Source organism: Urocampus carinirostris, chromosome 4, assembly GCF_059441175.1.
Source record: "Urocampus carinirostris isolate Australia breed hairy pipefish chromosome 4, RoL_Ucar_1.0, whole genome shotgun sequence".
NCBI classification, from domain to species: Eukaryota; Metazoa; Chordata; class Actinopteri; order Syngnathiformes; family Syngnathidae; genus Urocampus; species Urocampus carinirostris.
In genome coordinates, this window is record NC_142352.1 from 44,199,509 (window position 1) to 44,215,229 (window position 15,721).

Below are 15,721 nucleotides of genomic sequence, written 5' to 3' on the forward strand. Positions count from 1 at the left end.
TTCTGACACATACTTTGCTTGCGGATTCCTGTGAGGCAGTTAATAATGTAGTATAGTAGTTCAACTCCCACAGATCTGTTCATGACAATGATGGCCTCAGCCTATGATGCTTTGCGACCAGTCGAATATGAAAGTGTCCCTTTTAACGCTGCCTATCATCAATTGATTTGTGTATTTTGGTAGGGAGTATCATTAGAAAAAGCGTCATACATTTTTCTTACCTAAAAATACCTAATTCTGATTATCACACCCTAACCAAGTTTGGTGTTGTACTCAAAGCATAAACTCAATCAACATGATCACGATCCTCTCCAACAAGTTACACATCGTTATCTCCAAATCGTAAGCTCAGTAGACTACTAGATACTCTACCAATATAAGTTACTGTGATAGTTACTCAAAAAAACATCAACATCTTAACAAGCGTAACTTAGTAAAGTGCTTGTTATGCCACACCTCAACCAAGATCCCTTTCCCTCTTCCTCATTCCTGGGCCAGCCTTCAACCTCAACTACTGCCTTTAAAAGCAGCTGGAGACAAACAGCTGGTGCTGAAACGTTGACCATTGTGGTTCGTACGAGCCAATCCATGTTTATGTTTTATTCACATTTTTAAACTTCGATCTTTGTATTATTTTATTGATCCTTGCTTTTTCCTCCTGTTAACAGACTGCCTCTCTCCTTGCTTCTAAACTCCCTCCGCTTCAAAAGACAGTGTTTCCAGCTCCCCACCACCTGGTCGGATTCCTCCCAATTCTGGTCTCCCACACCCAACTCCTCAAAAATTTCAATACATCCTGTCCTTTGACATCATTGTTTTTGATTCTCTTCCTTGGGTACCTGGTATATTTGGATACTTATTCCAGTCAAACCTTAACAGCGCCACCAGTAACTATTTTGTTGTATACGTAAAGACGACACTAAAACATGGATTACTGTTTTTAATAGGCAAACACAATGGTTATTCAGAGTGTAGACGAAGGCAAAGTTAGCTTTAGGTCCAGTAAAAGATGAGACAAGGTTTTGGTATTTTTTGACGGAGACAACTTGAGTGCATGACTCAAAAAATGTGTTGCCTGCCTTTAGGATAAAAAAAGCAATGCTTGTGTTCAGCAAAACAAAAGTTAAATGTGTTAGAAAACTACATATTATTTTGTGGACAAGCCACTATCAAGCACATGGCACAGTGTTCCTGTTGATTTTAAAGTCATCAGAATTCCATATATGCAATTTTGTAAATACAAAAATACACGTAAAGTAATACATAGGGGTTCTTCTGCTGTAAATGGCCACCTTTAATATACAGTCCTAAATGTTGTGGAACTGTGTATTTTCAGGCAACATCTTCTGATAAATGGAAAGTAAATTTAACTGGAAAACTTTGGTACTTTGAAACTTTAATTTTAGTTTTGTCTGTGTAACTGTCCTAATTGCTCGGCAATTTTCACAAACATTGTCAGAGAGATCAAATTCTTTGTAAAGACAAGTTTATAGCCAGTCAATTAAACATGTTTTTTTCTGTAACGACAAGTCAGTCATGAGGCACATCAACTTAATTCAGTTTCAGTCACCATTCATTTTTTCATACCAGTATTCAATTTTAGTGACCAATACTGATAATGGTAACATCTTGGGTTTAATCAATTATGATGCATGCATTTTTGTCCTCACAAGAATGATTAGTATCCCAAAACGGGCTTTGCTCACCTTCGTCTTTGACCACCAACCAGTCAAACTGGGGCTCTAAGTCAAAGTCAGAGAACAGCAAATGAATACGGCTCCCCGGTTCTGAAATGATCAGCCAGACACAGTTGAGATTGTTCCCATATTCCTCCGGATAATTTGGGGACAGCACCGTTCCTGATGGGGCCGTGAAGTTGAAGAAACAAGAGACTGCGAGGATAAAGGACAATAGGAAATAAATTAGGTCATGTAAAAAGGTAATTAAGTGACAATGCAGACAGAGAAGAAAGGAAATGCAAAGGGGAAATAATAAAAAAGGAAACCTAAGTAAATTAGGGTTTTTTTGGGGATAGGGAGTTCAGAGCAGGAAAGCAATTTAACAGATAACACACGAGTACTTACAGATGCAACTGGGTTTATTACCAGACCACTGGTTATTATGCTGACATGTAATGCTCTTTTCTCCAACTATTTCAAACGCTGCTTGGCAAAAGAAGGTGAGCACATCCCCGTGATGAAATCCATCACCACTGCGGCGACCAAATGACGGCACGCCGGGATCTCCACAGCCTCCCCGTTCAATTTCTGCGCCACACAGAGATAAAAACAAGCCTGCTAATTACACTCAACATTCAAAACGGGTGCACTGCTGGTGAGTGTAAATCCAAACAGTGGAACAAAAGCTTACAAAACTGTCCGTTAAATTAATTTCTACACTGAACATTCTAATGACAATCAAGAGTACGCAATGGCCTTTCTCATTTGACACACCCCAATAAAATGTCTCACAGAGAAAAACACACAACTCACAGTTGGACCTCTGAAGATCAAAGATTGATTAACTTAATTTGAAAAAAGAAAAGAAAAGAAAGACAAGAAAGGAGACAATGAGAAATTAATGCCTAAAAAATGTAAGGGTTGTTTACAAAAAGTCAATCTTGCATGTTGGAGGAGAGCCAAAGCGTCACACAAGATTTTTGCTTCGAGAGACTGATGCGCCTGCGATTATGCTTAACTTTGCCCGTGTGATTAGGAAGCAACTTTATGCACATTTAAAATTCTCCATAGCAATATGTTGCCCTGGAAGTTATCAGTGATTAAACTTAATATCAGTTAGTTTATAGATCATCACTAAAGAGGAACTAAAAAAAATGTGTGAAGATGTCCAACTCCAAATAGAGAAAGTCACTCCGAATTGAATGCATAAATACAGCAATAATGATGGATCTACAAAAGGGGGGAAACATTTACCATAAGCCTCGTAGAACATATATAGAAGAAGTCAACATAATGATGTCCTGGATGGATTGAGAAGATCCAAATGGGTACTGACCTGGTCAATGATGATGACAAAAGCAGACTTCCACTTATGCTTAGTCGGTCAAAATTTCAAAGTCAAATGTATTAACCGTGAACAAAACAGGATTTGAATATCTACAGATTGCTGGACCTTAATGTTGACAAAGTATTCACCTCTGCAACTGAGTATACGATCTTGTAGCTACTGGAAGGTAGCACTTAAAGACAGGCTTAAGTTGTAGCAGCATACTTCCAAAATTATGTATATATATATATATATATATATATATATATATATATATATACATATATATATATATATATATACATATACATATATATAAATATACATATATATAAATATACATATATATAAATATACATATATATATATATATATATATATATATATATATATATACACAAATATAATGGTACTCATGTCTATGTTCTTGCACATGTCGACTGCACTACGTTTACTGCTCACCTTGCACAATGTCTGACCATTTCTTTTTTCTGCACTATGATGTCTATGTTTGCACCAATGCATATGCTGACTATTTTTTTTGCACTATGATGACTTTGCACTAGATGCAATATTGCACAACCCTTACGATACCAACGGTATCACGATAACACTGTATGTAACATCCCAAATGCCGACATTTTTTGTGTAAATACCATGTAAATTATAACTATAGCCTTTTCCCCTTGTTTTATAACCTTATCTTCTCTGTTCCTTTATCTTCTTGGCTCATACCTCACTGTGAATGTGTAAAACTGAAGTGTCATGCCCAATTTTGTTGTCACAATATGTTAACCCATTTTGTAACAATGACAATAAAGGTATATTCTATTCTCTCTCTATATATATATATATATATATATATATATATATATATATATCTAAAGCACCCATCCGGTCTCTTCCAGGAATTCCATCATCCATGGGTGCTTTGTGCCCAAGGAAACAGACTCATCCGAAATAAGCCAATTCCAAACCATTTCTCTAAGTGTTGAATGTAAGATTTTCTCCTCAGTCCTGGCACAGAGGCTGACAACGTACATGGTCAAGAACATATATATCGACACATCAATCCAGAAGGGTGGCATCCCAGGGTCCTCTGGATGTCTGGAGCTCACAAGCATCATCGGCCAGTTGATCCGCGAGGCCAAGGAAAGCAAAGGAGACTTAACAGTCGTCTGGTCTGGTGTTCCCTAGGTACCACGTTTGAGACATATATACAACTTCAAAAATTAACCAAGTACAATGTTGCCATGTGTTCTTCTGTGTATAATTTTAATTCATCAACCTTTCTGTTTCCTCCGTAGGTCGCTTTCCTTTACGTCAAAGTCAAGCCCCGCGGGCCACCTCCAGTCCTTAAAAACATTTTATTTGGCCCCCTAACACGGTCATGACTTATTATTCCATCATATACTAGTAATTGTGTATTGTTTCACTGTATGCTACTTCTTCTTGCATTTATTTTGTTGTAGTTGACTGAATTATATAAATATTATCTTCTTTTTTTCTTTGAAATGGTTTTGGCACATTTTTGTTAAAATATTAAATATAGACTATTGATGGTGCCTGGATAAGACTGACTTCATTCATCTAGTGTTCATGTAGTAGGGATTTTATGAGGGAGGGGAAATTGTATTTTGTACTTGTTGAAAATTAAAGATCATTTAGGGCCATAAGAAAATATTACTTAATTTTTTTCTGATCATATTGCAATATATTTGTTAGCTCAGGAGGTTGAATTAGAGTAAATATATGATTTACAGGAAAATTACAATTAAATAAGTCCGGCCCATTATTCTTTTTTATGTGGCCCTTTCATTTGTTTGATATTGACACCCCTGCTTTACATAATGATGCAGGTCACAAATCAATATATCAACACATCTCAAAGTAGAATTAAATGAAAATATTAATCAAGTGAGAAGAACTCTAGTCAATTTAACTTCCACTTAAATACTTAACAAAACTATTAATTAACAGTAAGAAATGATCTTCACAACTTGAACACGCACACAATCCCTTCTTCACGAACCCGTCAAACTCACCTGACATTGAGGTTGTATTTGCCCAAAGCTAGTCCAAGAGCATGGTGGAAAATGTGTTAGCACCGGACTGACATCTGGCAAAATGTCACTCTTCAATGCAGTAAGAAATATCTTAAACATCTGCGTTGATTAAAAAACATTCTAATTAGGATAGATCGAGATGGGAAAAGTTTGCAAAGTCAAGCAGCATGACTAAACTTCAGCCTCGCTAATGCAACACCGTTCAAATTGAAGGATGAGTACATGATAAGGGGACAGCTCAGGGAAGAAACAGTAACGCGACATGCCAATGTATTTAAAGGACGTCGGCATATTTTCTTGCCTGTCATAAACATCATCCTGTTAGTTAAAGGAGCATGCTGCCGTTTATTGTTTTGCCTCCTGCAATTAAAGCTAAATTGCTCCTCAGCGTCCCAGAAGACAGCCTCGCCGAAATAGAGAGAGCATGTTCGAATGAAACTCTAACAGGTTCTATCATAATCATTAGCTCTGTAGCGCACACACACACACACACACACACACACAAACACACACACACACACACACACACACACACACACACACACAACCCGAACACGAGCGCGGAAATCGGCCCATTTTCTCTGACTTGACATCGCCATATTAGCTTGGCTGCTGGTGTCCCCTGCAGTGTTTTTGTCATGCTGTTGACAGGCCAATCAGGGATTCTGTCAGCTGGCTTCTCAAGAAAGTAGCTTTTGCTTAAATTTGAAATGTGGGACCTCGGTTTCCCCTGCATAGGACATTAGCAGAAAGTATAGCATCTCATTTGTTTCAGTCATTCAAGACTAAACACAGACTTGCCTTACGTGGGATCTCGGAAAATTTCAACTTGGAAACAATGTCAAACTTCCAATTCTTTGTTTGATGTATAAAACTCAACAGTCAAGAGACTATTTAGGGTTACACTACCAAATGAGCAAAATATGACAATTTAGAGTTCATTGGGGACAAATGTCAAATTAAGCTTTTGTAAGTCTTTTTAAAACCCAGGTTACCAACTGAGTGTCTGAAGACCGCATGCCTAGACCTAACAACAGTCCGCTGAATAACACACAAGGGGATCATCTTAAAGGGACACTGTGTAATATTTGACAATTACATGTTCTAGTATTGTAGTGGATTACAATTTTGAAAAAAATAACTCTCTCTCTCTCTCTCTCTCTCTCTCTCTCTCTCTCTCTCTCTCTCTCTCTCTCTCTCTCTCTCTCTCTCTCTTTCTTTCTCTTTCTCTCTCTCTCTCTGTGCACCCAAACCTACAAACTTTAAATTGTTCCAATGCATAAGGTTACTAGGCAGCACACATGCTGCGAACAGCCTGAAAATATACAGCCACTTGCATGGCTGAATAACTCTCAGGATGTTACACGGCGCGGGGTCCATAAAAGGATGACATTATGGGATGTGACAGCATGGCGGTGACACAAAAAGCGCACCAAAAGCCAATTGTTTCGCTCTGCCGGAGAAAAAAAAAGCATGCTGGAGGTATATTAAAAAATCTTAAACACCACTTTTTACTTTGTTTACTGTTTACCTTGTTTTATGTTTATCCTTGTAAATTTGTAAACATTAGCTCGGCCCTGTCTGTGAACAATATATCAAAAATACCACACATCAACAGTTCTTGCTGGACTCTGGCTGGGGAGCAGACCTCATTACTCTTCTTGAAAACCTGAAATATGGAGAGAGGCGGGTTGCTCTTGGTCATGACTCAGCTCCTTTAAATGTGTGATCCAGATTATGAAACTGTCCTACAAAACTATACTTTTAAAATGTAAAAATACTTTGAAAAAGTCTTAACTAACAGAGCTTTTTTTTTTCTTTCAGCATGATCAATATTTGTGTCATTAATCAAAGACCACTCAAATTAAAAGTGGGTCTAAACTTTAATGGAAAACAAACAATCTCCTCTTAAGAAGTTAAGTAAAAAAATAAAATGACAAACATGTTGGGTTTCTGTTTTAATCGTATAATCGTATTTGTCACGGACCAGGAACGAACACGGGACCCAATTGCGTTCATTTTACTCAGCTTTATTTAGAAGGAGGAAAGGGCTTGCCCCCACGATCCGGTGATCGTCGGTCACGGGTAGCAGATCGCTGGGAACGCGGAAGTGGCATTTCCATGTTGATCGAAGGCAGTGTCGCGAGCGAGAAAAGACAGGTCGATGTCCGGGACGGAGGAACAAAAACATAAACGGGTTCAGAAAAGAGGTCGGCAACAGGAATCAGATGGAAAACAGGGCAAGACAGAGTCAGGAGTCAAAAGAGCTTGCCTTGCTTGTAGCTAAGGTTCGCAGACGATCTGAGAAATGTTGACAGGAAGGCGGGGGTTTAAAAAGAGGTCACCAGCCAATCAGGGTGCACTGATGCTGGCGCCAACAGAGCAGTCCCAGGTGCCCCGCATCAGTAATCATGACAGTATTGATTTATATATTTGTAACTCAATTGATTATCTTAAAATCTCCCACCCAATGTTAGTATGTCTTGTGGATTTATTGATTTTCCTTTTTTTTATTATCATCTGCTTAAAGCCCCAGTGTGTAATATTTGACCAGTAGATGGCACTGTATTGTCTAATGCGGACACAAACCATTGTCACAGATCACGCAGCAAGATGACCGACAAATATGGTAGTGACCTCTCGGTAGGGATTACACCATATAAAATGAATACAAATTTCTCGACGTGAGTTTTTTTTTTAATCTTGGTATTATGGTTCATGTGTTTTCAACTAGTATTCAAACCATTTTTTTACTGATGGAAATTGTATTTGTACCAGTAAAACACACTAACAATTAAACATGGTCCCTTTAAAGATGGGGTGCGTCATTTGTGTCCTTGAAAATTTTAAAAGGAGCTTGACAGAGGTTTCAATGATCAAACAAGCCAGGACATGGCGGCAGCGAGTAAAAAAGTCCCAAACTCCGTACGGCTCTAATAACTTATTCTTTTAAGTTATTATCAGTCCTGTTGAGCTGTGTTCAGCACTAGCATGTCATATGTTATCTCATTTTAGGAAAAAAAAGACATTACTGATTCAAAATGACCAAAAATATTAGCTTTGCTGTCAAAGATGAAGCATTAACTTTGACAATAAAATCTGTGGATTTAACTTCTAAAGTTAAAGCTTTACTTCTTATAGCAAAAAAAAAAACATCAAAAATGAGTTACTATCTCACCTACTTATTTATTTTGAAATAAATATATATATATTTTTTTAAAATTTTATATATAAATATATCAATACATATTTGGTAGATGTGATATATGTGTATATATATATATATATATATATATATATATATATATATATATATATATATATATATATATATATATATATATATATACTTTTTTTTTTCTTCAGCCACTTCAATCATTTAATAGTTCAGAGAGCGAATGACCCATGCCCATGTTGTCAGCAAGGACCAATAACAAATGCTTAATGCCATTTGGGAGCTCTCATCTGCTCCCCGACTTGAGCAAAATATATCTAACCTTTCAATCAATTTGTCATTTCGTCCTTTTCTACCGATTTTTCACTGTCCACTTCTCTTCCTGCCCGTGCAGCTGCTGGGATTCAATTTCCTCTGTATTTACTTTTCTCAGAGCATTGCTTCGTTTGAATTTTATTTAGCTAAAATCAAATTACAGGACATTCCTGGCATGGTAAGAGGCTGATTTTAATCACATGTACCTATAAAATGCATGAAGGGTCCTAAATAATAAAGTATTAGTCAAACATGTTCGTCGTCCCCTCTCACCTTCACTCCGTCTTCAGGATTCTGTCGTTATCTCTTCTACTCTTTTAGTGTCAGCTCGTGCATAATACGAAAATAACCAAGCAAAACGATCACCCGAACGACTCATAATTAATCTATTACCATCTTGTAATTCACAGCTACACACTCACGAACACATTTTTTCACGCGCACTCAGGAACAAGAAGAAAACGAGGTTGTGTTCAGAACTAATAAGAGCGTAAGCAATAATTTGACTTTCACACTCTGTTATCTGAGCTGTATGGGTTTGCAGCGGAAACAAATTCAAGGTGTTGCGAGAGGACATACCTTCATAGACCGCCTTGAACCCCGCAGAGCCGATGGTGTCATCGGAGTGCAGATGTAACCACATCTGATTGGACAAACTCACGATGATGTCAGGCACACTGGACCCCGTAAGTCTGCCCGAACGCACACAAATAAAACACAGCACATTTTATTAGTATGGTAATTAGAATGCAAGCATGCATTAGGTTGATATGTTTATTCTGAGATGGAAAAAAACACTCACCGGGCCTACACAATTTCACATCGCAGTTGAATATGTAAAGCCGAATGCCCTTGAGGTATTTGAGTTTGTAAATTGTCGGGAGAAAATGTGCCACTAGACTTGATTAAACTTTCTGAGTTTAAATTGCGGTCACATTTGAAGTCATGAACCGAGTGATCATCTGGACAGTAATCATCAAGGGGGAGTCAAAAACGATGCCACACAGCATATGAAGTTTGTTCCAGAAAGCTACTGTATGCTGCTCCCAGCCAGGAACCACAAGCTATTGTTATATGCAAGGGGCACGGAATTCTTCTTGGGTCACACTGAGGAACAGATGTCGGTTTGATTAATATTGTGTTTGTAGAATATTAAACCTGTTGTTTTTATCAATTTCAGGTAATGGCCATTTTGCCAATCTATCCAGTGATACTGAAATCCCAGTAACTTAGGGTTTAGTAAAACAGCAGTCATGGCTCTTTTTCGAAAGTAGTTTGGCCATGACTGGTTGTTGGTTGAGCTCTGAGTAACATCTTTATCATATTTAATTTTAATCAGATGGCAATATGACTGCCCCATATGATATCATTTGGACTGCCTCTTAATTTATTTTCTACAAAAACAATATTGATCAGATTACTGTTTTTACGCTTGTGAGGAAGCATACACAATATTATTTTTATGAAAAACATTGGGTTAGTTCCTCTTTGATATTCAGATGGTTTGTTATGTGATGCATTTGAAACAAGAGTATTAAAATATGAATAAATAAGAGACATAACTTCCAATTTTTGGAGTTTTTGTTTTTACCAACTGCCATTATTCCTATAATTATCAAAGGGGTATTTTTTGTTGGTTTAATCAATGATCATTGAATGAGTCAACTCAATCATGACGAGTGCACTTACAGTAAATCAAATAATTGAAGTATATAGCCATGAATGGCAGTGAATGGAACCTGGAAACACCCCCTCTCCAAAAGTAAAAAAATGATCAGGAATTCATTTAGTGAAGTATTTACTTACACGTACAGTACCCGTCTGGTGTCTCCTATTTTCCCTCCATCACCCACTGTAAGCGTATCATAGCCTCGCTCCAGGTCAAACTCTTCAAATGACAGCTTTATTACCTGCAGCAAAATATGTTACAGTCGTAAACCAAAGAACAAACAAACTCGAAAAAACAGTTTGGTCAAGAATAAACCAACTCGATCAAGAGTGCTCGTGTGTGAAAGTCCGGTGTTCTGAGTTTCTGTGTTCTTAGTTTTACTTGATTAGAAAGAAAACAAAATTCGCTGTCAGATTAGTAGGACTTCTCTGCAAGGTAGGACGTTTCAGCAGAACCCCATCTTCATCCTTGGCTCTAATCTCCACTCAAACATGATGTAACTTGCCCTGACAGCTCCCTAATCACTTCTCCCGCTCACTATTCAAGCACATTTTTGGCTCTGTGCTAGTTGCCTCTTTTGTCACACTCCAAGCCATTTTGTAACAGCATTGTTTGTTTCCAGTGTACCAAACATGTCCCTCCTTTCACAACGACAAGTAGGCTACCGCCTGCTAAACCATTTTGCCTGTCGTCTTTGCTGAAGTTTCTTAAACAACCGCCAACATTGGGCCATTCTGTTTAAATCCTACCCAAAATGTATTTTGGGTTTAACACCACCTGCAAAAGTGGTTGCAATTTATTTTCCCCAGTAGGACAAGGTGAAATTGTTTTAGAAAACTCCAAAATAAGATTATTTAGCACCAATCTACTTAGTAAAAGATTAAATCGATAGTAACCCTAACACCACGTTGAAAACATAAAGGAGAGCTAAGGTCAGTATGCAATCTAATTAAACCGTCCATGAAACATTTGTAATTCAGCATAATGAAATAGATGAAGGACACAAAGCCAAAGCGCTTGCTTTTATTTGGCGACTTTCTCTTTTACAATCATCGTTCCCAAAATTAGTTCTGGAGGCTACGCTCTCTCCGATGTGCTCCCGCCTGCTGTCTAAGACAGACAAATTGACTGCTAAATGCTTGACTTGCAGGCACAGTTGCATGCATACTGCACAGGATCATCAATCTACCATGCGCTCTAAAATGCTGTAATACCGGTATTCCATTATTTGCGGCTAGTTAATTATTTATCAGCTGTAAATCATACAAGTGAGAGCATGAAAGATGAAAAAATTCTACTGTGCTCGGGAAACCTCAGAGAGAAGAGAACCGGTCGCAGCAACAGCTTCTGCTTGAAGATGGAAGTCTCTCAGGCAAATGTGGCTACGAGATTGTGACATAAGTAAATCATATCATGCTCACTAAACTCCTGTTTGGAGTCAAATATGAATGCTTGTTGCAGGCAGTCATCTTTGTTGACTTCTTTCTCTTTGGCAGATGACAGCAGCTATGGCCTCATCGTTGCATAACTCAATCACACCACACACCAAATGAAAGCGTTTTTTGCAATTATATAATTGGCATTTTGAAAGGATCCGGCAAACAAATGAGTACTTTAACATGTCAAAAACATTTTGCCTTCTTAAGACACATGGACTATCACTGCATAAGGCCATGTGTATTCAGCCAATAATACTAGCTCAATATAATGTGGAAAATATGCGAAAGAATGGGAGAGTTATCATCTGGTGGTAACCAACAAAATACATACTGTTAAAATCTCTTTCAACTCAATATAAGATATGGTTTTGTGGACTCACACAACACAGCATGACAAAATGAGTTTAATTCTTAATGTGCAATCACGACGCACAATTGAGTTTGGGGTTGTGTGATGGAAAAGACAGGGGCTGGGGACCTTTTTGACCAAATATATACATACTGTATATATATAGATATATATATATATATATATATATATATATATATATATATATATATATATATATATATATATATATAATAATAATAATAATATCCTTTGTATTGTCATTCTTTGTAACAATGTACACAGAACGAAATGTCGATACACCTGACCCGTTGTAGCGAGTCGATGCAGCCGCAGCCAACAGAGGGCGCCGCCATTATACCAATTAGGTATGTCTCGGCCGAGGCGCGAACCAGCGACCTCCCAGTCTCAAAGCGGGCACACTACCATCTAGGCTACTGAGCCGGTATATATATATATAAATATATATATATATATATATATATATATATATATATATATATATATATATATATATATATATATATATATATATATATATATATATGTATATATATATATATATATGTATATATATATATATATATGTATATATATATATATATATATATATATGTATATATATGTATATATATATATATGTATATATTTGTTTGTTTTTTTATTCTTTCTCATCCAGCACCCTCAGCAACTCTCCAAGTTTCTGTCTGTTTTGCATATCTTTAACACTGCTATCTGGCATGCTGTTGTGTTCTGTCTGCCAATATGACAAATATTGAAAAACATCTGACAGAGGCACACAGGAAGCACATCACAGTGTGGAGTCTTTTTTTGTTTTAAAAAACAGAAAGGGACACTGCGAGGTTTGTGTGGCAAATTTATAACAAGACATGGAAAAAGCTCATCCCCAGTAAAGTTGTAAACTTTATCCTGTTAATAAAAAAACAACAACTGTAAATTCATTGTCACTGTGGCAACAGAGCCAAAATGTCTTAATAGTTCCATTGCTGATTCTTGGGTTTGACTGTTTACGTTTGCTCTGTTATAGTTGTTGTGGTAGATGCATTTTTTTTTTAGAACTGATAATATTGTTGGGGATATAGCAATTTTTTTAAGTGATCACATAATATTGGATGCGGACAAAACACCGATTGTTTAATATTAGTGGGGACATCCATGACTATAGTTAAAAAAATCTTCAATAGGAAAGAGCACACAGTCAAGGTGTGCCAAAGAGCTGCCAGGAACTCTTCTGACACCATTTGCACGAAGATGAACGGAGAGCAACAAAGAGCTTTAATGTAACACCATTAAAACCTAATCATAGTGATTGACATTCATAATTGATGACCAGTGTCATTAGACAAGCTGGCATATTCAGCAATGTCAAACCAGCAGAGACCAAAGATGAAATACAAGAGAAGGTTGGGATGGGTGATTGGAGATTCGGCCACAGTTGTTTGTGTCTCGCAACGGGGGCTTCCTTCCAGAATAGACGGCAAGGTCATTATTAAACTGCCTCAAAGGTATTTCCCTCCCTCAAAATGTTTCAACTAGGGACAGAAGCTATAGAGCAAAATATTACACACACCGAAGGACTCGAGAAATGTAGTCTCAATGTTGACTCATCTAGCTTGGTTGCGGAAGATCTGTGACATTGATTAAGGAGATTAACACTTTCAAAATAGTGAATCCCATTAACAACATGGGATACCATGTCTCAAACAGACTTAGAGAAAGTGAGCAGTGATTACATCCAGTGTTCCCTCTAAGCTGCGCGCGTGCGCAATTGCCCACTGCTCGCACATTCTCAGCGCGCAAGAAAATCTAGCCAGCGCACAAAAATGAGGGCTTAAAATTACTAAATAAGAAGCGACTTAAGTCAAAGTTACAGTGCATGAAGGTAAAAATACACGAGTTCCCCTGACGTTGTGTCCTAAATGCTGTATTTTGAAGTCAATGTCGAACAAAGTTGAAAAGGAAAGTCAGTAGAGTTTGTCGAGAACCGGCTGCTTCGGCTCGGCTCACAACAAGGAACCGGCTCTTTCGGGTCCTAAACGACTCTTCAGGTTGTTTTTGCTTCTTTAATCCCAACATGACCAAATATTATGTAAAATTATGCACAAAATGATTTAAAGGGATGGGGGAATAGAACAAAAAAAAACAAATACCAAAATGAAAAAGTAGTGAAAAGCTGAGGAAAAAAGAAACAAATGGAAGAGAAAAAACAGAAAAACGAAAAGAAAGAAATGTAGGAAAAAAGTAAATAGAGATATAAAAATAAACACAATGAGATTTTTTTGAAAGGAAATTTTAAAAAAAGTAGAAAAAAAACATGGAAAAAAAGAAGGAAAAGTTTGTGTTGCATTCAAATAATTTCCAATTATATCAAGTGAATCTTGTTGCCAACATTGTACTTCCACTAAAAAATGTGATTAAGTACAGTTCTGTATCTTACAACTGGCTAAATAAGCCCCCAAAAATGTTAATATTATGCGACAAAATATATCAGGAAATAAAAAGAAATGGATATCTTGTGAAAGAATTGTAAGAACAAACGACATTTGTAGGCCGTACAACCTTTGCAATAGTACATGAGTCAATTCATTCAAAAGAGAAAAATAATTTTGCATTGCCGGAAACTCAGCAAAATGTAACTTGATGTCAAGTTTTGGACATGTTTGATAATTAATTATCTTGCCACACTTGGGATTATGGTTGCTCACTGTTGTTTCAAGAGTTGCGCACCGACTTTGTGTCAATGCTCAGACCGTTGGAAAATTAGAGGGAACATTGATTATATCCCACTTATTTCTGCTTAGAGGTAGGTGATTCTAGCTTTCATTTGTGTTTTTCACAGCTTGTGTTGCTGTCCGTATAGTTTTGTCCGGCTAGTTCCCCGTTAGCGTCAGGGCTGTCGAGGGCTTTCCTGTTTTGTTTTGTTTTTTGCTCCCAGATACATACCTGTCAACCTGTATGGTTTTGCTGTACAAAGTACGTTTTTTATGCATTTTAAGACCAGTACAACGTACAAGGAAATCTGTACAGAAAAACGCAAATTTGTCAATCGCATGCGTCTGCCGCCTGGGGATTTCCCATCATGCATCATTCTGAAAAAAAAAAAAGTGGTGTAAGATTATTTTGTATTTTGTACAGGAAAATACGACAGTTTGTAAGGGTATGGAGCCGTGGAGGTCGACAGGTATGCAGATAGCACCCATTGGGTCTTCACCATTTGTTGTTTGCCCGGCTAGCCTGGGATTAGTGACATTTTTGCCCTCTCTTTAAAATGCGTTATCTCCGAAATTACGCCAATTATAAATAAAGAGCTTGCATGCCAAAAAACAAACAAAAAAAAAACAAACAAAAAAAAAAAACGTTACTATTTCGTCACATTTTGCTTCTTAAAGAATTTCGGATTATCTTTAAAACATTGTGAATAAACATTTGTGATCAAACATGAGAGTTTAAGAGTTTCTAAGTTCTTATTGTGCCTCTGCTATCATTTTTTTTTTCGGAATAATGAATCGACAGTTAAAAAAAAGAAACAGATCATTACAATATCAATAATGAATAGAGCAGCATATAATATTAGGCTAACCTGGCCTAACTGAGAGCACCCATGTTTACTTGCTCTGCTATTGCCCCAAGGTGGCCTTTGATTTGAATAGAGAAAAAGCAACCAACGACTGTTTAGCAAAA

General features: G+C 37.2%; 1 protein-coding gene across 1 annotated transcript in view; it reads right to left on the reverse strand.

Annotated features, from left to right (window-relative positions):
* The window catches only part of LOC148367660 (CUB and sushi domain-containing protein 1-like), a 654,387-nt gene that overhangs the window by 198,253 nt on the left and 440,413 nt on the right, over window positions 1-15,721 (reverse strand). The window contains exons 11-14 of the mRNA XM_088334675.1: window positions 10,369-10,472; window positions 9,142-9,254; window positions 2,085-2,267; window positions 1,707-1,892 (exon numbers count right to left, since the gene is read on the reverse strand). Of these exons, the coding sequence (XP_088190801.1) occupies window positions 1,707-1,892; window positions 2,085-2,267; window positions 9,142-9,254; window positions 10,369-10,472 (586 nt within the window). The remainder of the gene's footprint in view (window positions 1-1,706; window positions 1,893-2,084; window positions 2,268-9,141; window positions 9,255-10,368; window positions 10,473-15,721) is intronic.